The sequence below is a fragment of the Neopsephotus bourkii genome, unplaced genomic scaffold (assembly GCF_033783945.1).
Source record: "Neopsephotus bourkii isolate Nb327-2 ecotype Australia unplaced genomic scaffold, CSIRO-AGI_Nbou_v1 NB_1721, whole genome shotgun sequence".
Taxonomy (NCBI): domain Eukaryota; kingdom Metazoa; phylum Chordata; class Aves; order Psittaciformes; family Psittacidae; genus Neopsephotus; species Neopsephotus bourkii.
Genome location: NW_026902195.1, coordinates 921,021 through 943,973, shown reverse-complemented (window position 1 = coordinate 943,973; position 22,953 = coordinate 921,021). Strand labels below are relative to the sequence as shown.

General features: G+C 42.3%; 1 protein-coding gene across 3 annotated transcripts in view; it reads right to left on the bottom strand.

Annotated features, from left to right (window-relative positions):
• The window catches only part of UNC13B (unc-13 homolog B), a 199,285-nt gene that overhangs the window by 9,549 nt on the left and 166,783 nt on the right, over window positions 1-22,953 (bottom strand). For 2 of the 3 annotated variants that reach the window (XM_061376549.1, XM_061376546.1), the window contains 6 exons: window positions 18,131-18,257; window positions 12,261-12,357; window positions 11,312-11,455; window positions 11,089-11,166; window positions 10,086-10,163; window positions 3,062-3,150 (listed from right to left, as the gene is read on the bottom strand). In XM_061376549.1, coding sequence (XP_061232533.1) covers window positions 3,062-3,150; window positions 10,086-10,163; window positions 11,089-11,166; window positions 11,312-11,455; window positions 12,261-12,357; window positions 18,131-18,257 — 613 coding nt within the window. Of the gene's footprint in view, window positions 1-3,061; window positions 3,151-8,916; window positions 9,562-10,085; window positions 10,164-11,088; window positions 11,167-11,311; window positions 11,456-12,260; window positions 12,358-18,130; window positions 18,258-22,953 lie in introns of those variants that run through there. The other variant, XM_061376548.1, reaches the window with a different exon arrangement.

The following is a 22,953-nucleotide window of genomic DNA, read 5'->3' as shown; positions in this document are numbered from 1 at the left end:
GGCATGCTATCCAGTTCCTATGTCCATCATCCACAAACAGCCTACCACCTCTAACACAAGACACACATTTGAGAAGAGTTTGTCCATTCATCTGCAAAAAGAAATGCTCCTTTCCTGTTTTCAAGAAACACTGCTTTTCTTTGCTCAAAGCACTCTGCTGTATCTTTGCTTTCTACATAGGTTGTTACCACAAAGACTGGGGTATCATATGGAACAAGGGCACAAGGCATGCACAACTCTGAGCACCCAGGAATCCACCAGCAGCGATCTGGTATGACCCATCATAAGGTAAGTCTTTAAAATAGCAGAGACAGCCTGAAGACTGGCAACAACAGAAACCAGTCCACTGCCATACAATCTATGCTCTATCAAAGTGTCAAAATGGGATATGGAGCTCAGCTGTGCAACAAGCAGTGTCACTGTAATGAAGTGACATGCAAGGCATCAAAGAACAGTTATTTTTCTATCTTGTACTGCTAAAAGGATATTCAAAATGAAATAATATATGGTTAATAATGATGACTAGATCAGCACAGCTGTCAACATATCAGCTCAGTGAATAAAGGAAAATGCTTTGACATTTAGAAGAACAGTTACTAACAACAGGGATTATAAGTGACATTTAGCTATCCACTAATAGCACAGGGGTTTGAAATCAGGAAAAGAAGTCAGTGTTAGCAGCTAGGGTAAAGATTTAAGGGCAGGTACACAGGTTTGGAAGTCAGCTTTAGACTGGAGTAAGTGGCCTGAACTTCTGCTGTGTGAGCCACCTTGGACATCCTTGGACTGGGTACTAGCATAAACCCCTCTGTCCTGCAGCTGTCACCTCCCTTCTCCACCCAATCAGTCACTTCTCTCCCCTCCTGCACTGCCACCTCCACCCTCATGGTCCCTCTTGCTCACTTCTAGCCTGCCTTTCACAAGATCAATTCCAGACAGCAATTCCAGAGTTGTCTCCTCACACTGCTTCCACTTTCTGCACTTCTAGAGGAGGGTGGCTTGCAGCAGTCAGTTGTGGCTACAATGACAGCTTAACCAGAGGCGTAAGTCACATAAAATAAAACAGTACCAGATACCAATAGTATTTCATGTACTTCTGACAGTGCCTGTTCTGTTACAGGTTAATATCATCCCACTGTTCTCCCACATACTGCATTAGTTGTAGGGCCCTCTTTCAAGATGCTATAAACCCCCAGCCAGGGGATAGAAAGTAACAGAATCCCTTAAAAGATAAGAGTTAACATGAGCCAAAATAGTGAAAAGTGATAAACCCATTACTGTGGCAACAGGTTCACTTGAAAGTGAAACTCATGCAGATGTAGAGTTCAACAGGAGCCCTTGGTAGCAGCAAGTTAAAAGACAATCTCACCTGTGCTATCAGAGCTTTCTGCTACCTGTTCCCACAGGAATTCCCTCCTTCCCTCCTACAGACACCAAGAACAAAACAGCAGCTACTGCATGTAGTATAAATCACCCTGAGGCTCCTTTTCTCCATGATATTCTTTAAAGCAGGAAAAGCTCCTGTGTCCAGACATAACCTTCTCTCAGCACAAGGGTGGTGAGGCTCTGTAGATACGTGCTGCTTTTCCAGCAGGTGCAATTATCTCACACAGATGAAGAAAAGTTAAGATCTGCAGCTTCAGGTGCACACAGTGTGGCAGAACAACTGCTTACAGACTCTGCACAGAATATTGTGGATATCTGTCTTACCTCCCCACATTTACATCCTTTAGAAGATCCCACTTATACAGTAAACCACAGCTCTACTTTTCATTCCCTATTACTATAAAGGAATAAGCAAAGCATCTGAGCCGTCTGACTGGCTAAATCTCTTGCCAGCACATCTCTCTCAAACACTCCCTGGTATGTATGCTGATACTGAATAATCTCTTTAAATCATATTTGCAAATGTCAAGATTGTACCCTAATTGTCTTTTAACAGTGCACCATGGAGACAGATTTCAGATAACAAAAACCACCCCTTAATTACGATTTCTCTCTCGTCCTCCATCTAATTATGAACCTTATCAATTCAATTCAGCTACAGTTTGAATCTCTCAATTTCTTGCTATAGCATCCATGGTAATGGGAACTTCTGTCTTATCTCCCTACTTAGCTCTGTGTGCTAAAATACAAATAGTCGCTGACAAATCCCACAGTGCGGTTTTTGGTCATAAGCACTGCAAATCTGTAGACTGCAGGAGGCCAAGTTGCTACAATTTGCTTTATTCCTCTTGCCCACATTTCAGCTACACTACAGTTCATGCCTGCATTATCTCATTATAAACCACAACTTGAAATAAATGGGGTTTATCTTGAAAAGTGGTTGCTTTTGAAGATCATTTGGGAGCCCTGTATTTCTAGATTTTGCTTAATTGATGTCTTTCATGGTTCACTACAAAATTATTATGAAGTCAAGTACATTTTTACCCCAGGTAAATGATAACATGATTTGCAATAAAACTTAATTGCCATAAATTACTCTGGCAATACTTTAAAAAGCTCCTCCCTTTGAAACATCATAAAACACCATTCACACAGAACAGGTCAATTTCAAATTCTAAACCTGTTTCATTTCTATTCCAATATTCATTAACAATCACAGAATCACAGAATCATAGAATCATAGAATAGTTAGGGTTGGAAAGGACCTCAGAAATCAGTCAACTGTTTCATACACTTAGAGCACAATGTTTAAACAAGGATGTTGCTCCATAAACACTGAGCTGGAAACTGCCTTCTGAGCAATAAAGAAGCAGGCACTTCTGTTACTGACAAGCACTACTTACAGAAAAAAAACCCACTCTATGTAATTCAAATACATTTCACAGTTGAGAGATCTCCATGTCACATTTCTGGGGAAAGCAATACAGAAAGGAGAGGCTCTATAAAACATTTCTCACTTCTTTAGATGATCTTAGTATTTGAAAGACCATGAATTTATGACAAAAAGAAAAATATAATGCAGTTGACAGGAGTGTCTTTTCTCTTCTTAATCAGACTGAATGAGATTAGGCAAAATAAAAGAATGCTTCAAGGACAGGCACCTCATTATACTCACCTGTTACCAAACACAGCACTCAGCTCATCCAAAACATTGTTCAGCTTCACCTGGAGCTCTTTGAGATGGTCACTTGCTTCTGCATCCAACTGTGGATGAAAGAGGAGAACTTAGCTTGAACTCAGAAGACAATTTGCTGCCCTTCACAGTGTTCTTCTTCACTGTTGAGGCTACTCTTAATATGCAGGTGAATTACCACCACTGGACTCTGCTAGCTAGGATGCTCTCCTCCACTGCCTGCTGCTGTTAGAGAAGCTATGAAATCAGCAACAGCCAGTCTCCAATACCCTTTGATACCTTTACTGGTATTTGTGAAGTCGAGAAAGAAAGTGCACACGAACAGAGAAAGCAGGCTGAGAAACCAAGCACTGTGCATTATCTTGGGCTCATGGGTCACTTCACTCCTCTAAGTATAGGAGAGAGGGATTTTCAAACTGTTATTTACTTGTGCATTTCTCCATTCACAGCCTTGAAAGGTGCTATTTCACCTTCCACCCTCCTGTCAAGTGTTCAAACTGAAGACTGACCCAGCCACCGCTCCCAGAAGACTGGAGCCCAGCTATTTTGAAAACATGGCCACAGCATCACAGCAGGAATTGTGCACCGATCACTTCTGGAAAGCATAATCTCAGCTATGGGTATTGAGCACAGGTAGCTCTGCTCTCACACAGGGCAAGGCAGCTTTTTGTATACAATTGTTCAGGGGAGACTTCACAAAAGAAACAAAAAAGAGTGCCCAAGTACTGCATGGGTGCTGCTGACACGCTGGCACATTGTGTAAGAATGTGCTTGCCCAAAGCCACCTGCTTTTATATCCAGTGGTGGGTGCCCTGTATTCCAGCTGTAGTGATTCTTGCAGCCTCGAAGAGCCACCTTTGGGTAACTTACCTGTATGTTTACATAAACCACATGTTTAATGTTTTAGGAACATTTACTCTGGAAAAGTAACTTGTAAAACAGATTTGCCTTTGTATGCAAGCAGGCAAGCTGCTTGTAAAACAAAAACCTTCCAGAAATGCTTGCATTTGGCATTCAGAGCTTCAGCCCTTACCTCTAAGGCAGAGCATCTATTTACAAATGTAATGAGCCAGATGCCAGTACAGTGGTTAAAAATCAGTTTAGATTTTTACGGTATATCCATATGTGAACATGACAGGAGTTCCCAATTCTATATTCAGTATTGAAGCCCTATTCATATTCGTCAGCATCTGTCAGAGAAAGCCAACCCTTAAGGGATCTGGAATCTGATCTGTTCATTTTCCTTTGTAAGCTGGCATGGAAAACTGACTCCATTAGGCATTTGAACCTGCGCTAATGAAATTCCTGGATCAGAATTTTAAAAATAATTAAAAAAACCTCCAAGCAAATGATGATTTATTTCAGCCTCATAACTTTTGGCATTGCTAGCTCTGATTATTTTTCCTTTATTAAAGTGAATCTGCATTCCTATTACTTTTTTAACTCCCTTGCTGTAAGAAGGCAGAAGGAGGCTAACGTGCCAATCACCAGTCATTCTAGCCAAGCTTTTAGGTAACAAAACAAAAACACCATCTGTTGGTGGTGGTTTGTCTTGCCCCTGCATTAATCCTTGCCTTCTACTGTGTAAAGGGAGAACGAGTCACAAGCTGTCTGGTTTGCTATCTAAAATTAATGGCACTGAACAGTCCTCTGATTTTGGCCCTTTTTGGATGATTTGAGGCAGCACCAGCTCATGATTCATCAAAACGTTTTGAGTAACTTCTTTTCCAGCTGGAAAAAAAAAAACAAGCCAAAAAACAGGAGAATGTGGCATATGACACCTATTCCTCACTATTTACTTCTACATCTTTATAAGCTATCAGATGCATGGCCTAGAGAATATTTAAGGTCAGGATCAACAACTTGCCATTGCTCATGAACCATGCAATTAATGACTAGCTTTACAGTGAGGTGACATGGAGACCTCACCAACTACCTCTAAGCTTCTCCTTCCTATTGTACTTGTTGACTGCAAACCGACTGTCTAGGGAGCAAAACAAGGGCTTATTTCTAGCCCTCATTTACGAAGAAACTGGAACAATGCTTTGCTTAGGGGATGAGCTCCGTTATCTGTGGGGTGAGGAACTCTCTGCTCCAGAACACTTGCTTACAGCTCTTTGGGTGCAAGTGCCAAGAGGGCAACCCAGATTTAACTTTGAGGTGCCCAGCCTCACCCTCAGGAAGCCAAACCCTGGTGGTAGGAATTCTGATTAAGTATCCACCGAATCCTCTGTCATCCTAGAAAGGCTGCTGTCTTCTGAGCAACTGCTACTATGAAAGGAGGAGTCCACATAATACATTACTGATCATTAAAGCTTTGGCATTAGCAAAGTGAATTTCAGGGAATTACCTGAGTGTGATTTAAGTCCATTAGGAAGGTGCTGGTAAGTGTGTACTACTGTTTCACATATATCAATTACATGACAGTTACAGAGTTCCCTGCAGCATGTGATGTAACTGCAAACAATTCTTTGCCAATACAGTGAAGCACTGATAACATTGCTTAAATGACACAGCGTATGTTTTGCTGTTGCTGCTCAGCCAATGGATTCTATGCATACCAGCTACTGCTGATAGCAGGACATGCTACTTGGAATGCACAGTAAATCTGGTTGGTAAAGCAGGAAGCAGTGTTAGACAATTGGGTCACTGCCATATGTCATGTCCAAACCACTTCTATCAGAAGCTGGAGCTCAAGCAGGCTTATGATCTCCATTTTGTGGGTGTATCAGAGATGATTCAGAGGAAGAAAGTTAATGAAAAGTTCTCTGTGCAAAACATGGGACAGTATCCACAGCAATGTGGCTTCTTATCTCTGAGCAAGTGCTTAAATTCCAGTGGAAACAATGGCTGGTGCAGCCATAGCTCTGTGGTTGAGGCTAAATGTGTGATACAGAAAATTGAGGTACAAGCAAAGACGGAAGAGGTAACCCCGTATTTACATCTCAGGGAAGAAAGCAAGGCTCTGTTAATTTCCTGAAAAGATCTGGGACTTGGCACTGCAGAGAATCTGAGCCTTGAAGTCTCATACAAGTACATTCAGGGCTGGAACCTCAAGCTCCTTGCTAATCTGATGGTGCACAGCACAGCACTATGAACTTCGATTTAGGTTGATCTTCCGCTTCAATCATGGATGAAATGGAACCCATGAGTCTTAGAATTCGCTGTGATGGGCTTCCAAGCTTTCCGAGAGATGCCATTAGTCCTTTGGTTTCTACATACACTGGTGTCTAAGCAGAACTGGAATGCTCATCTGTAGCTGTAGAAACAGCTTTTGCCTTCTAGAAGGTTGAAGATGTTAATCTTAAAGCCAGAGAACCTGTGAAATCATCAGGTCTGATCTGACACATCAGCAGTTAGAGGATTTTGCCCTGCTCTCCTATTTTAGCTTTATGCAAGTTACAGAGTTCATGTGCCTCAGGCTTGAAGCTGCTGATATTTGTTCTGCCCCGTTCCACTAGCCCCTGGGAGCTCCTCTCCGCAACTGTGAGGCAGGAGTTCAACTGATGCAGTTTCCCTTTAGGGATTCACTTGCACTGAATTTTCATCCCCACTTTCCTATAGGATTCAAGAGTAATATGAAATACTGAATCCAAACAACAGCTGACAGCTTCTCAAATACTATGTGGCCTTAGCCGTGGCATGCAGGATGCTAAAGAGGAGCCATCAAATAGATACCGCAAATCCTTTGAGAACATTCCTGTCAAGCCTTGGCAGTTCCTAAGCAGTCCTGAAATTTGTTATTCAGGTGGCTAACTTAGGATTTAGAACATGGGCTAACACGGCTGAGCATTAAGAGGACAGTATCCTGAAGCATTAATTGTACAGATTAGCTTGAAACCGAAGGCATGAAAATTGTATGATGACAATCTGCTGCTAATTCCTTGGGTTCCTTAGGCAGTGCTTGTCTCTGATACTCACCTCTCATGCTTGACTTTGGGGAATAAAAAGAAGTGCAGAAATGTATTAAACTAGGCTTCCATAACACATCCAGACTCCATCAGTGGGCAATGCAGTACAGCACTTTTAACTTCAGTGCCGTGAGTTCATAACTTATGAAAAGCAAAGCAAAATAATGGATTGCAGAAAGACATTTCTCTCAAGCAAAATGAGAAATCCTTATTCTGGTGTCAGGGACAGTGTGCAAAGCACACTGAAATCTGCAGGAGAACTGCAGAGGTGGGTAGAAAATGCAGGTCACATTAGGTTTTATTAGATAATGTACGAATAGCTAAATAAATGGGGCCAAGTTCAGGCAAACGCTAGCAATGAAATCTATATAGCCCACATCAGCACAGAGCTAAATTACAGTCTCCATTCTGTGGGTGTATTGGAGATTATTCAGAGGAAGAAAAGATTTCAAAAGGTATCAAGGACTCATACTGCAATTCCACTGCTCATTATGCTTTTAACGCTACCTGCCACTCCATACCCACTGGCTTTTCAAAACATGTTTCAGGAATGTCTGAGAATGCTACTGAAGTACAGTGAAGCTGTTTTGATCCCATGAGATCAGCACAGCTCAGAAGGGAAACAGAAGTATAAATCCTAAAAATCATTTAAGATACCTCTTTCTGCGTGTGCACATGTGATATATATATATGCATTGAGACCTCAAGCACAGACCCAAGAGAATCCCACCACAGAGCTCTCTAAAGCTCTGCTGCTGTCATTTCTAATTAGTAATGTTCACAGGCATATGATGTCAACACATTAAACACAGACATGCTGGGTAATTTTTGCACTGTCTGTGCCTTCTAAGTACTACAGTTGGGAAACTCAGTGAGGGCAAAGGTACCATTCCTCACCTGGGGAGGAAGAAAAAAGTAAAGGAAGGCATTATAACCAGGAGCCCAATCTCAAGAAATAGTACTTGTCAAGCACTTCTGTTCCACGTTATGCTATTACCCTGCAGGATGACTATGGGCAAGCCCTGTCCTTTCATTTTCCTTGATGCAAAAGAGAATAAGTGATAATGGATTTCTGTAGGAGTGTGTTTTGGACCCACTGGCCAAGAGCACTAGATAGCAGAAGTATTTCAAAGCTTTCCAGAGCTGTGCAGTGCTATAGCTACAGCTTTAGATGGAGATGGATCTGTGAATCAGAAGCAGATGAAGCCACAAGCACACATTAACTCAAACCAATCCCCAAGGTCTGGCTTCACGCATGGTACATCTAACGTTCTGCCACAGGAACAATGGAGTATTTGGTACCTAGTTCTCAACAGCACCTTTGAGAACAGAAAAAGGTGAACAGCTCAAGACAAGCAGGACATACCACTGTGCTATTTTCTTACTTCCCCAAGGAAGCAGTTCCTTTTTGAGCAGAGCAGTCAGGGTATCGCTTGTGCAAGGCACTGTGCGGTAAAACCCACAGATACATTTCCAGCAGCATGTTTGCCTACATGTTCTATTTTCAAAGTTGTTTCACCAATTGTTACTCAGTTTCGATCTGCATCAGAAAAAGGGCTACTCAAACTAGGACAAGACCTCATTTACTCTAGCAAAACACAGAACCTGGCAGGTTTCAACTCAAGAAGCGAAGTACTACACAGCCACTGAGAGGGAAACCCCTGGGCATAGCAAAAAACATAGGTGCCTAACACAGCACGATTTATTTCTAGTGATCAGCGGCAGCGTATGAAGTAGACAATCAGCATTTGGAAAGAAAAGAAAAAAATCACTTCCAAAAACCGTGTTTGCCAGATTTACTACTTGCAGCCTGGGTTTCTCTCCCCCTTTTCTTTTGATTCCACAGTACAGGAGAAATATTGGACTCATTACATCTGCTCTACCTTACTTACACCTCTTGAAAAAGGTTTTGAAGGGCAGAATGCAGACAAGAGGTCTAGGCTAGGAAAAGCAGTCATCAGCCTTGATAAATACTTTTTTCTTATCCTATATAACACTGTACCAGGTGGTATTTTCAATTTAAAATACAGGAAAACCCTACTTAATGGCCACCGGTAGGGAAAATAGTAGCAAATTGATTCCTCAGGGGAAATCAAGTGTATATGGATTATAACTTTATAAACCACTTCAAAGACCATTTCATCACAAGCTTATTTTTCCCTCAGAAAAAATGAGCATTTAGCTACCTCTGCTATTACAGCTGGGTGCCTATAATACTAGCTCTTGATGCAGGGCTCTGAAACTGGGATTGTTGAGAAATTAGGATGCAATTTCACTCAGAAAATGAATCACATGTGAAAGAATGACAGCAGTTTTTCTTTGCCTCACAGGGTAAGTCTATTTGTTGAGATTTTTGCCACCTCATAGAATTCTGCCACTGAGCACAAGAAAGATGCAAAACAGCAATACAGGCAAAAACTATGCTGCCCATCAGCAAAGCTGACTTTCCTCTTGGCATACAGGTCATAGCACAGGCTCTACCACAAGACAAATAAAGAAAATGCACTTAGGCTTTGAAAATTATTTTTTCCTAACATCAGCATCAGCAGCTTTTTCTTCATCTTCCTGAATCTTGAAAAGCAAAGAAAAAAGAAGAGAGAAAATAAATAAATAAATAAATATGCACTGATTATATCAAAAACAGTGATCTGGGGGAAAAAAAATGTATTTCTGTAAAAATGGCCATGAGTACAGAATTATTATTTGCATGTCTGCAATACATGAGATATTGGACATTTACTGCCAAAGGTTCCATATTTATATGCCATGTAAAATGATTCCATGTCAACAGTTCTCTGACCTGTCTTTAGAGTTGTGAAACCACCATGCCCACATCCAGTTCATGTAATCACAGTATGTGATATGCCTTCTCTTTCCTACTCCCTGCTATTCTGTGCTTAAAAACATTTGCTCTTCCATCTTATGACAAATTTAGTTGAAAAGTGGTCAGGCATGGCTGTCCCCTCACTCTTATTATAGTGCCAGATGTGACAGGGCTCTCCCTATGAGTACAGTCTTCAAAAGCCAGTATGATGCAAGTAACCTAGTAACAGCGCATTGGGAATGAGTAATTCTCAGCCTCTTAGCGCTCTTACCTCTTTACCACCCATGGCTTCAAACATCTTCTCTAGTTGCACCCTCAGCTGTTGGACATTATTCATCAGGATGCAGGGCTGAAGGGACAAAAGCAAGTGCGTGTTACTGCCTAGGATGCTGACACATTTTCACCAGTGGTACAGTTTGTGCCTCACCACCCTTCCCCAGATCTGAGCGTCAAACAGGAGGTAGGGTATGAACAGATTTCAGCACAAGTCATTTTTTAATCCAGCTTGAAATGGGATAGCAAGTTCCAGAAACCCCAGATCAGGAGATCTCTGCTGTTGCTTCTTCCTCCTCAGCTTTATGCAAGGGTGTCAAGGATGAAGTTTTAGTCTCTGCAGCTCCTGCCATGCTCTGCCAGAGTCCAAGCTGTGTCACCTTCAGCCTCTTAATTCTGCCATATACTATTGTGAGTGGTTTTCACCCAGTATCAGAAGGGGAGCTGCCAGCCAAAGCTGCTTCAGAGACACATATGGGTCCTCCCAGGCCACGCCTGAGAGCAATAGTCAAGAGCAGCCTAAGCAATAGACTTCCCTCTGGAGCTACATCCCCAGTGCAGGTGTGGGAGATAGCAAACTAGCACAGGACAAGCCCAAGGTTCAAAAATGTAAGGCTCTGTTTTATTTAATACACCGAATTTTACTGAATTCAGGAATAAAGAGCAATTAGATGGAGACAACAGTAAACCAAGGGTGCTGCTGACTACCAGATCAACAAAGCCTTTTTTTTTCTATCACCGTTCTGTCACACAACCCAAACAGGCATAGTGGAAGCTAATTTCCAAGGGACCTGACAACTTCCAAGCCCTGCAGATCATCTTCAAGACCTAGTATTATTTTATGGCCAAGACACAATTCAATCTGCAAAAGGACATGAATGATGATAAAAACAATATGAAAATATTCAGACCATCAAAACGGTCAGATGCAATGCGAGAAATTTGGTTTCATCAGAACAATTAAGTGGTTCCTCAGGGCAGAAAAGTTCAGCACAGCTTACCAGTTTCTCCTTCGAACAGTAGGACTGGAAGGTCTTGGAGAGAATGTCAGCATACTGCATCAGCACTTTCCCAATAGTCTGTGAAGATAAGATGTGATCACTGTTACTTGTTCTCTATCACTGCAGGAGAACTCCAGGAAATAAAATGGAAAAAAAAACCCCACATCATACTGTTTTGCATCCCACTAAGGGAAAATAAACAGATGGATATTGAAGGTATTACCTTAGCAAACCTCCTATTATAATGAGCAACAATGACAGGGTCTGGGCACTCCAGCTTCTTAATGATCTCAAAGCTCTGATTGAGCTGGGTGAAGACATCCACCACTGAGCAGGAGAACAGAGCATGCTCGGATGTTTGCTGGAACTAAAACAGAAGTACAAGGAGTCATTCTCAAAAGGAAAGATCTGAAACACACCCATTTCATGGATGTCTCCATTATCTGCAGTGTTGGAGGCAGGACAACTTTACCAAACCCTACATTTTCCTCAGAATTAGTCAAAAACTCTCAAAAGGGCCCAGAGGAGCTAAATAGCCAATTCCATCTGATTACAAGTTCACTGTCCTTCACCAACTATGACATGACAAGTACCAAGAAAATGCAGCATGATGCTGAGACCTTTAATGTGCACAGCTTGCCTGTCAGTTGATGAGGGAAGATGGACAGAGTGAAGAGCTTTTTTTAGATTTTCTTAAAATTTAGAGGTAATGCTTACATTAGCTTCACAGGCTACAGCACCAACAGTCACTGAACAAATGGGAAAGCTCTTGCTCTCCACTGGGAATACTCGGCTAATTAAGAGTAAGATCAGTCTGTCAGTGGATTAAGGTCACTTTCTCACTGCGTGACTAAGTATGTGCAAAGTGCCTTATATTTCAATTACCTCTCATAGACAGAAGAAGATGAGAGAACACCTCCCTCTTAATCTGCCTGACAGATTAACAGCAGTAGAACAGAACAGACATAAAGGAATTATATTCACCTTGCCACTAAACAGCTCGTTTTGACCTGCAGAGAAAAGGCCTAAAATAAACGAGTTTCCCAGATGTTCAGTAAGCAGAAAGAGCTGCACCCTCCATTTGTGCAACAGCTGAATTTACAGTGCTGGTGTTTGTTTCTGGGCACTGAAAGATGTAGCGCCAAGTCCTCCACTCAGAGTGACTTACGTACCCCATCTTTTTTATCTCTCTCCAGAGCACCATGCAGGAATTCTAAGGAAACATCTTCATTTTCATCCAGCCACTGCATCACAAACTGCTCAAACCACCTGCAGCAGCGACAGGAAAGACACCACATTACAGCAAGTAGCAGGCAATCAAACCACACTCAGACAGTGTTGCTGTTTCAGCCAGACTTGTGAAAGCTTGCCACTGTTAGATGTGATCTGAATGCTGTGATCTGTGTGTGAGGCCAAAGCTCCTGAAAATACTCTTACACAAGCTGCCAATGAGCAGGGCCTTTACCATCATTGGGCTCAACCAGCAGAACACAGCCTAGCCCAGCTTCTGCAGACTGTTAGTCCTGAGCTGGTTTTGTCCTTTTGTCCAGACAGGACAAGGGAGACTTCCAAACCCACTCTTTGCACACCAAGAGAGATAGCTGTCCTGCTGCCCATTTGGTGTACTACCTTTCATGTGAGAGTTGCAAATGAGTATAAAGGGAGGAAAAGCAGTGCCTGTTTTCCACAGCCCTTCAGCTACTTTATCTGCAGATACAGACATATTTCTGGAGTGCCAAGGGGGAGAATCAAGGCTGGAAGATTTCTCTACTTTAATCCTGCTCTTCTTTTCCCCAATCTTTCTATAGAACATCCTCCCATCTCCATGGGCTGCTGTTCTGACTGAGACGATGCTTGACTAAGATTGACTTCTGGTCCCAGCACAGCACATCTGCTGGGGCTTCCAGGAAGATGGCCAGCCCTGTAAGCATCTCTTCATTGTTTTCTCTTGAAGGAGCATGAAGTTAGTTCATATTAAGTGATGAACCAACAGCCTGGAAGCATGGTCAAGTCCCAAGAACAGGCAGGTCCCACAAGCAGGACAGCAAAGAATGTCTCTATTCCTCCTCCTCACTTAGGAGGATAAGCTGAATCATAGGGCAGAATCCAAGAAAGTGCTGAAACAGCCACTGCTATAAGTCAGGAAGATGCCTTACATGAAGCAGTGTTTGAATCTACCTCCTACACTGAACAAAAAGCATCTATGCAACATCACTTTGGCTGAACAGGCAAGGTGAAAAGTGGCTTCAGTGATCTCCAGAGACCTTACAGCAAATCATCCCCCTTTGGGATATATTCCCACAGGACAAAAGGGAGGAGTTGTCTGTGTTTAACCAACAACACAGCACCTACAGCTATATTTAAATGTCTTGTTTGGCATTTGTTATGCACAAGTTCCAACATAACCACAGCTGAAACAAATCTTAATTTCAAATATTACTAAACAACATTCAGAAATAAGGGGGAGATGTGCCCATGTGTAATTTCAGTCCATACAAAAGATTATAATATGAGATTCAGAGTACAGCCTCCTCTAAACAGACAGCTGTATTCATATAAAGATTGTGCTAATTATGGGCTGAGTTTGCAAAGAACATGAAAGCCAGACATGAAAGAAGATCAAGAGCAAATTCACAGAGGTAGGTAGCCTTAAATACTCTCTACACTTCAAAACATGAAGCACATCAATGCTAATACTGGAAACTGTAACTGACACAGTGTTAAATGCCAACAGCAACCTATCTACCCAACCCTGTTTAATACAGACAGCAACAGTGGAACGTTATCACACATGGACTTCCTGTATTATGGAAAAATTTCTTTGAATGGCACTTCAGGCTCCTAAAAGTCAGCATATTTTGAACTCTGCTACAAGCTTCTTGAGCTTACAGCATTTTGCTTTGAACTACAATAGTGTATTTTAAAACAACAGCTCAATCCTTAGACAACTCAAGCAGTTTACAAGGAAGTAGCTACACATTATACAGCTATTTCATCATTCCCTGGTTGGAAGTTGCTGACTGCTTCAGTGACGTAAGTCCATGTACAGAAGGGTTTACTTGTTTGTGCCAGAAGGCCTAGTTTTCATTCTGAGAAGCAGAGAAACTTCCTGCTTGTCATTCACAAGAAAGGGCCATTCACTGCTGCGAACAGACACTGCCCATTTTTATGGCTACCATATGTTACACAAAATCGAATATGTAGGTATTTTACTGCCTTATCAAATTGTCTAAACAATGGTGACAAGGAAAAAGGCACTGCTGAGTGGCTGTTGGTGGTGGTGTGTTTGCTCTTCCTTCCTATTAAAAAAAGCATTACCTCCGGAAGGAGGTTTAATATGAATGTTTAAGTGCAAAGTGAATAGTTTATGTCAGGTCAGGAAATTCTGTATCTGCACTTGCAAAGACAGCCTCAACTTTGTCTGTTTTTGGCTGGCAGGAAAACAGAAGAGACAGATAGAAATAATGTATAAATATTTCTATCCCTGGGCACATTCAAGACCAAAATGTGTTTGAAGCTGTAACACAAGCTAGCGTTATCTTAGTCAAATACTCCCTGCAGTGTTTTACTATCAGGTCTCAGGCTGCTGAGCAAATGAGGGGGCTCTCAGAGGACTGTGAAGGTAACATATCCAAAATGGTATTAAAAATTATCTAGCACTGAAACTAATAAAACCAATCTGATTTCACGCAGAAATAGCTTCAAAATGTTGTTATATAGCAAGTATCTTTTTCCTAATCTGCTTCAATTATTGATCTAGAAGCACAAACTATAATGACTCATGCACCAGCACACAAAGCAGAGGCTTACAGTGCTGCTTCAGAGACACTCTGTGCTTGCAGGGGTCAGTACAGCCAACCTCTCCAAATGAGGTTTGCACGGAATATGCTTCAGTCCTGCCTGCCAGGAAAGGGAGAGGTGCTTTGTGACTAAATGGAAGTTTACCTCTGCTGGCTGCACAACAGTAATGTAATATAAACAGCTTCAACCTCATCTTGGCCAACACCCTGGCTCCTGCGGTGTCAGTCTACAGGTGAATTAATCTTGCTCATCTGCTGTGTGGATGCATGTGGGTACCCAATGAACATCCTGTGGGCCTTGGTAAATGCAGAAGCAAGAAGGCCAGCAGGGGTTCAAAGAGTAAAAGAATAAATACTGTGTTTGATGAAGTGAGCCAGAAGAAGAAGAAAGGATTTTGAAGGAGGGAATGCCTTCCCCCATTAGAGAAGTAGTCTCCAGTACAGCTACAATACCAGCTGCATGCTAACATCAGTATTAGAACAAAACACAAAACATTTACTTACACATCTAAAAAGCTACAGTATTTTGGAAACTCATACTTCTCAGCTTTTAACTGGCAGCTAAAAGTGAAGAGACGAAGCTTTTAAGAGCCACTCCCAGCTTTGCTGCTACTTCAGTTTCACAAACTGCTGCTGGATTTCACAAAATAAGGGGAGTACAAAGCCTTCAGCTTCAACAGTTTGGAGCCTTCACTTTAGTCAACCATATATCAAAGCTATCAGAAACACGGGTTCTCAAAGTTTCAACACAAAAAGCAAGTTTGTGGATAGCCTCTTGTCTGTGGAGCAGACAGACACCTCAGTTTTTCTCTGGACAGCAACAATTTAGTTTGATCTGAAGAGTTTACTGATGTGCATCAAAAGAAGCTTGACCAGGAGGTCGAAGGAGGTGATCCTGCCCCTCTACTCTGCTCTTGTGAGACCTCACTTGGAGTATTGTGTGCAGTTCTGGTGTCCTCAACATAAAAAGGACACGGAACTGTTGGACGAAGTCCAGAGGAGGCCACGAGGATGATCAGGGATTGGAGTACCTCCTGTATGAAGACAGACTGAGAAAGTTGGGGCTGTTCAGCCTGCAGAAGAGAAGGCTGCATGGAGACCTCATAGCAGCCTTCCAGTATCTGAAGGGGGCATATAGGGATGCTGGGGAGGGACTCTTCATTAGGGACTGTAGTGATAGGATAAGGGGTAATGGGTTCAAACTTAAACAGGGGAAGTTTAGACTGGATATAAGGAGGAAGTCCTTTCCTGTTAGGGTGGCAAGGCACTGGAATGGGTTGCCCAGGGAAGTTGTGAATGCTCCATCCCTGGTGGTGTTTAAGGCCAGGTTGGACAGAGCCTTGGGTGAGATGGTTTAGTGTGAAGTGTCCCTGCCCATGGCAGCGGGGCTGGAACTGGATGATCTTAAGGTCCTTTCCAACCCTAACTATTCTATGATTCTATGCATGGGCTCCTTTGTTCAAGGAATCTTCAAGACTAAAAGTGCTTGTGATGAGGCAAATCAAAGGACAAAAGCACATTGCTGTAATTGATATGAAGGGGCTATTTCTTGACAGGTGAAGGTTATGGTTGAAATAAACATCACCCATGTCTGACAACGTGGCTGTTGTACTAGAACACAGGAGTGAAGTAACAAAGCCAGCAGCTGCACATGTACATGAGCACTAAAGCTCTACCAAAAAGGCCAGCAGAGCAGAACAGTCTGCAAAAGCCTGCAGAATGAAACCGAGCATCATTATCCTGATTACACAGGAGAAAAAGAGAGATTAAGAGTATCTGATAGCTTTAGACTGCACTGACTCAGAAGCACAGCAAAGAGAACAGGGCTTCTGAGACTGTCACTCCAGCACCCTATTCACTTAGCTAATGCCTCTTGCTGACCTGATTTGTTAGGCAAGGCCCATAGCCCAATTGTACCAACTGCCTCAAGTCTTATTAGTATGCAGCTAGCGCCAGACTTGAGGGACTGCTTGCACCACAGGATGGAGAGAGAATTAAAAATGCCCATACAGAAACACAGTCCAAGCTACATGATTGTTTTTCAAGAGGGGCATGTGCAAAGTGCTGCATTTAGACCCCGGTGAACAGTCATATACCAGATAGGAAGAACAGCTAGGTAGGACACTGTTGAGGGTGCCTAGGGGATGGCCTGTGGCCCACTGGAAGCATCACTAGCCAGCAATACCCCTGAAGAAAAATAAAAAGGGCTGCTACCAATCCAACGTGTGAGAACAGCAGTGCTGCCTTCAAGGCAAAGTCTAGGCGAAACATCACTACTTAAATTGGGTGCTTTATATCCAGACACATACCTGATGCAAACAGGCAAGCAAACTTCACTTACAAGGAAAGCTGGTAGCAAATGGGAATCAGCAGAAGACTGGGAAGGCACATGAGAAAAGAATTTTACTCTTGTAAAAGAGAAACAAGTTGTTCTTCATGCCCACACTGGCAGGACAGGATAACAACCTCAAACTAAAGCGGGAAAGATTTGGAGAGGGAAGAAGGGGATTGTGTTAAACCTCCAAAACCCAAGGGAAGGTTAACAGTGAAGCACAGGGGAAAAAATGATTCAAGGAGATGTGGAGCAACCATCACTGAAAGCCTCTGAAAACCAATTAAACACTGGTCAGAAACAACACACCAGCTCTTGACTTAAGCCAAGTGTGGGATTCTAGCTACAATATTCCCTCAAGGTTGCTCAGACAACATTGGGCTCATAAACCTTTTTCAGGTCTGAAATCTACAGCTGCAAATGAAAGTTGCAAACAATTGTTCAGAACTTAAGAGCAACAGCTGATCTGATCTTTACAACTTAATTAAAACAAAAAAGAAAAACAAAACACCTCAGCATTATCTTTACTTACAAATCCCATTGTGTGTGTATACATATGACACACAGAGACATACATACAGTACATACAGATAAAGCGGTATCTATTAACAAAAGAATGTAAGCTTACATCCAGAAGTCTTCTGTTCAAGAACTGACCAAAACCCACAGTGTAGGCACAAAGTAGTTTAAAGACTGTCCATGACATTGCTAAAGCTTTTGAGATCTTGGGAGATTCAGTAAGGGACTGAATTGTGACAGGGACAGTGGCACAAACATGTACACAAACACAGGAGTAAAGAAATGGTGTTATCATGAAGGCAGCCATAGGAGAAAACCAAATGACAACCCTCAAAGTTAACAAAAGGAGACAGATCTTGGGGATTTACTACAGAAGACATAACACACTCACGCTGGATATTCAGGCACTTTTCCCTTGAAGGCAGGCAGATCACGAACATATTCATTATACAGCCACTTCACTTTGAAGTGTAGATTCATATAGTCTGCACTTTTACACAGTCTGTGTTTCTCATGCTCTGTAAGGAAAGAAAAAAAGAGTTAGGTCTGAATTTACCCCTAATCACTGCATCAGGCACAGGAGTGTCTTACAAAGGATGTCTGTAGTACGCAATGGTTTTGTAGATGAAGCACCTACAGAGCCTCTTCACAAGACAGGATTGTGGCAGCTGGCAGGGGTTCTTGGTGGTTGATCGTTTAGGCTCTGGAGTCTATTTCTGTACCTCTAATTAATACTTCCATTCCTTGAAGACTTTTTGGTTTACAAAGCAATAAAAATAGAACATTCTGATGGCCTTTGCATTTAACACATGACAGTTCGGATTTCACCTTTGTAGGAAATAAATCAAGGAAAGCAAATCTGTTCATTCTTGGATATAAAGTAAGTCATTATCAACATGTTACACTACATCCCCTAAAAGACAAAAGTAAAAAGCATCCAGCTCTTTAGAGTTTGCCAGTGCAAGTCACAAGCAAGTTCAAACACAGTACACAGGAACTGGAGCCTTCCCTGATCCCCAGTTTGAAGAAATCCATGGCACTTCTCTTCCAGAAGGCAAAAGTTTTCTTATTTGTATTGCCTTCCTGAACACGGTCCACTGAAGTGACCCATGGATATCTAGCTGCTGCTGAACCTCTTCTCTGGCCAGGTTTCATTATGGTTTTGTACCCAGGCAATGCTGGACAATGCTGTTCCTCCCTGTGTAACACACATACCTCCACAACATGACCCTTCCCTTACACATCTGTTGCTAAAGCACTTGCCATACTCAGACCCACGTTTCTGCAGAACTCATGCTCCTAGGCCACTGCTCCCCTTTCTCTCTTCACAAGAAACGTATACTCCATGTCTTTGCTTTCAAGACCCTTCACAGCCTATGTCTACCCTACCATCATTCAGCAGTTGATTCCCACCTCTGAGGAGTCCACAGTCCCTGGTTTTAAGCTACTCAAGTTCTCCTGAACACTCTACACTTTCTTCCAAGATTCCCTCATTTGCTTACACAGGCAGCTCCATCCACCACACTGCTTTCCTTCAAAATCCTCCTTTAAAAGAAAAAAGAATCCCTTTTTCCACAATGCTAAGAGGACTCAGCAGTTTACTTTTGCCTGCACTGTGATTTTGAATTATCAGGTGTCCAATTCCGCCATTCCCTAGTGCTGCCTGTCCATATCCATCCGTTTCTTCTGCCAAACTTCAACAAAAATGAATACACTTTGTGCCAGGTTTATTTGTTCATAGAATCATAGAATAGTTAGGGTTGGAAAGGACCTTAAGATCATCCAGTTCCAACCCCCCTGCCATGAGCAGGAACATCTCACACTAAACCATCTCACCTGAGGCTTCGTCCAACCTGGCCTTGAACACCACCAGGGATGGAGCATTCACAACCTCCCTGGGCAACCCGTTCCAGTGCCTCACCACCCTAACAAGGAAGAATTTCCTCCTTATATCCAATCTAAACTTCCCCTGTTTAAGTTTTAACCCATTACCCCTTGTCCTGCCACTACAGTCCCTAATGAAGTGTCCCTCCCCAGCATCCCTATAGGCCCCCTTCAGATACTGGAAGGCTGCTATGTTCAATCTAGTACCACAGCAAGCTCCTAGTCCATGGCTACAGTGTGAGATATGAGGTTAAAATACACATTATTTTGGGTTAGACTTTTTTCCCCAAAAAAGTAATTGACATTAGACTAATCTTTCTGCCTTTTACAGGGTTACCTCATTACTGATGGAGCTTTCCAGCAGCATCACTACTGATGTGTAGACAGGATCCAAACATGTTGAAAGATGGAAATCTTTTTCTCATTTTTCAATGAGTTTAATCTAGGACTTCAGTACAAGTATTCAATCACTGGGTAGATATATGCACACAAGAGCAATACACGCTACAGATACTCATCAGCAGAGGATACATCCTAATGACGCAAAATGGCCCCAGCTCTCTACCTGACAGACAAGCTTATCTTACAATATCATAATCTATTTCCATGTAAATACAAGTTCTCACAACAATTTCAAGCCATCAAAAAACTTCCACATCTCTCTGAGCTTCAACAACATGTACAAGAAGAAAGGCCAAATAAATTATGAATTATCCAACCGAAAACACAAGAAGCAAAGAACTTTACATGGATAATTATTCTGCAAGCCTTGTCAACATTCAAACAGTGGAACGCTTCACTGAGTTGTTTGCAAACCTCTAACAGTGTAATATAGATCTCCTTCTTCAACATGTAGATCCACACAGATACAATCTCAAAAAGAAACCCAACTTTTTGTTTTCAAGAAATTAAAATGCCCATTATCCAAGAGGCACAGTCCTCAGAGGTGATGGTTTGGTGGACAAATTACTTTACATGTGCTACTATTTCACATGTACTGTAATCCATCGCTCTTCACAGTGGATTTGCTCATACTGGAGCCAAGGAAAGTCCATTCCTGTATTAATAAATCTAGTATCTTTCTTGAGCACTAAGTAAGTATATGGAAATACCCAGTTCTCTGAACTGCTGATCTTCCTCCACAATAACTGAGGAAGAAAATGCAGAGCTCTCTGCAGATCTAAAAACTGGAAACAAACACAGCAATAACCATGCCTGCTTAGCTCCCTGTGACAGCAAGGAAATCAATGGACAATTATAACTTCATTAACTTTGACATATGCTGACACCCAAGTGCTATTTCCACATGGGGGAAAGCACTGCTCCTGCAGAAGGAAGGTCTGGCTTGGAGGTAAAAAGAACTGAGATTTCATTAGAATTAAGCAGTGCACTAAGAGCAAGTAATGCAAAGCCTTTCCTGGGGTTTAGGACATTCAAAAGGGTATTAAGTTGCAGAAAAGGAAGATGCAAAGCAGCCACAGAAGCATAAGCCCAAGGACTGCTACTGGGACTACCTAGCCATCTAAAGCAGATAAGGAGAAGCTTGACACCAAGGGGATAAAACTACAGGAATGCAGAAGAAAGAAGTCTTACCACCATAAAAGAGAACTTTACGTATGCGGAAGAAAGGTGGGGCTTGTGACAGAGAAAAGACAAAAGTGAACCACAACAGCTCAAACATGCCGGAGGACAAAGCAAGCCAACAAAGCCCCCAAGGCCCTTTACCCCAAACATGTCGTTCCATCTGCCTTCCCCCTTCAATAGTCCCTGCACAGTTTGATCACCCGCATTCTTTGTGAAGGGAAATCTTTAAGAGCATTCGAAGGTGACATGGAAACACAGCGGCCAGAGGTGTACTCTGAAAACCCATTTTGGATAAAAGTAAAATGTAGAGCACAGAAGCCATCAGTCTTAGCACACGTCTGTTCTGCTTTATCACCTGCTGGCTTTTAAAGAGCTTAGTGGCAGCCAAAGTGGAAGAGTGCACAGATATTTTGCAGCAGCTGCTGTGTTTTATCCTGAAAAGACCACAGAGTTCTCTAAGTCCCTCACATTTCCTCAGCAGATTTCATCTGCAAATAGCCTCCTCCGGAGAAGAGCTTCTGGGGTCACTGAGGCCATATTATTAAGGCATTAATAGGGAACCACTCCCTAGCAGCACATTTTCTAGTGTCATGTCTAGTTCTATTTTTCAGGCAGAGCACTTCCTTAATCCACCACATCTTTAATACTTGGGGTATTTTTTTCTTGATTGTTAGCCTACTTTCCATGGGTTAATTTCTAGCTAATAATACCAAATTTCTGCAAATAAACTCTAATAGGTATTGAGGCTGCCAAAGCATTAACACTTTAGACAGCTGGCATCTATGTGTGCATCTGATTCCCCTCCCCTTGCTAGAAATGAGAATGTGGCAGAATGATTTATTTCAATCCAGCTCTCCAGCTCTACTCAGTCTCCCTACTAGAAATGCTTTCAATTTGCAACTCTCCTAATGCTGATATGTCCAAATTAAGACTAAACGTTGCTGTAAAGGATGATGTTGATTTTCTATTACTGTCTTCTACTAAAGAAAGAACAGAAGCCCTCTTTGCTCAGGGTATTTGTGTCTTCTGGGTTGCAGAAGTTTCACAGATCACAGCAAGGTGATCCCAGTTACCGGAGGGCTCAAAAGGAGGCTATCCAGCACCAGTCGGCGTTCCAGAGGTGGAGCTAACTGTATGACTTGGAAAAAACATCCTCTACGCTAGTGTGACTTCAGGGTAGAATGATCTTGCCAGCCAAGTCTGAGCCACACAAGAGTATCCTATCTGTTTTCTTCTTAGGTTGATGGGGAACAAGGGACACTTCTCAATGCCTCATTGCATACTGCCTCGACAGTAAGGAGGGAAGGGCCAGTCTGCTGTTCACAGTGTCCTGAGTTGTTACTGCTTTGGGAGAAAGACAAAAAAACCAAGCAGGGTAAACCTTGGGAGTTTCTGCTGTGTCTCAGAAGCTGAGTCTCCTTAGGGGTGATGAAGGCAAAAGATAGGTCTGCCATGCACTTGTCTTCCAGCAGTCAAACTCACTGCTGCTGTGACTATTGCTACCAGTTGCTGAAACAGAAAATAGTTGTTTGACTCCCCATTTCTACAGCAGCAGTGTAGTCATCCAAGTCATCTTTGCAAATCTGCTCATCAGTGGCATACAACTAAGGGACTAACACTAATTTAGCAACTACACACAAAGTACTAAAACTATGGGTATCAGACGAAAGTCTTTGCCTACTCTCAACTATGAACTCTACCAAGGTGCACAAACTTACCACTTGGTGAGGTGAATGAGCTCATGTT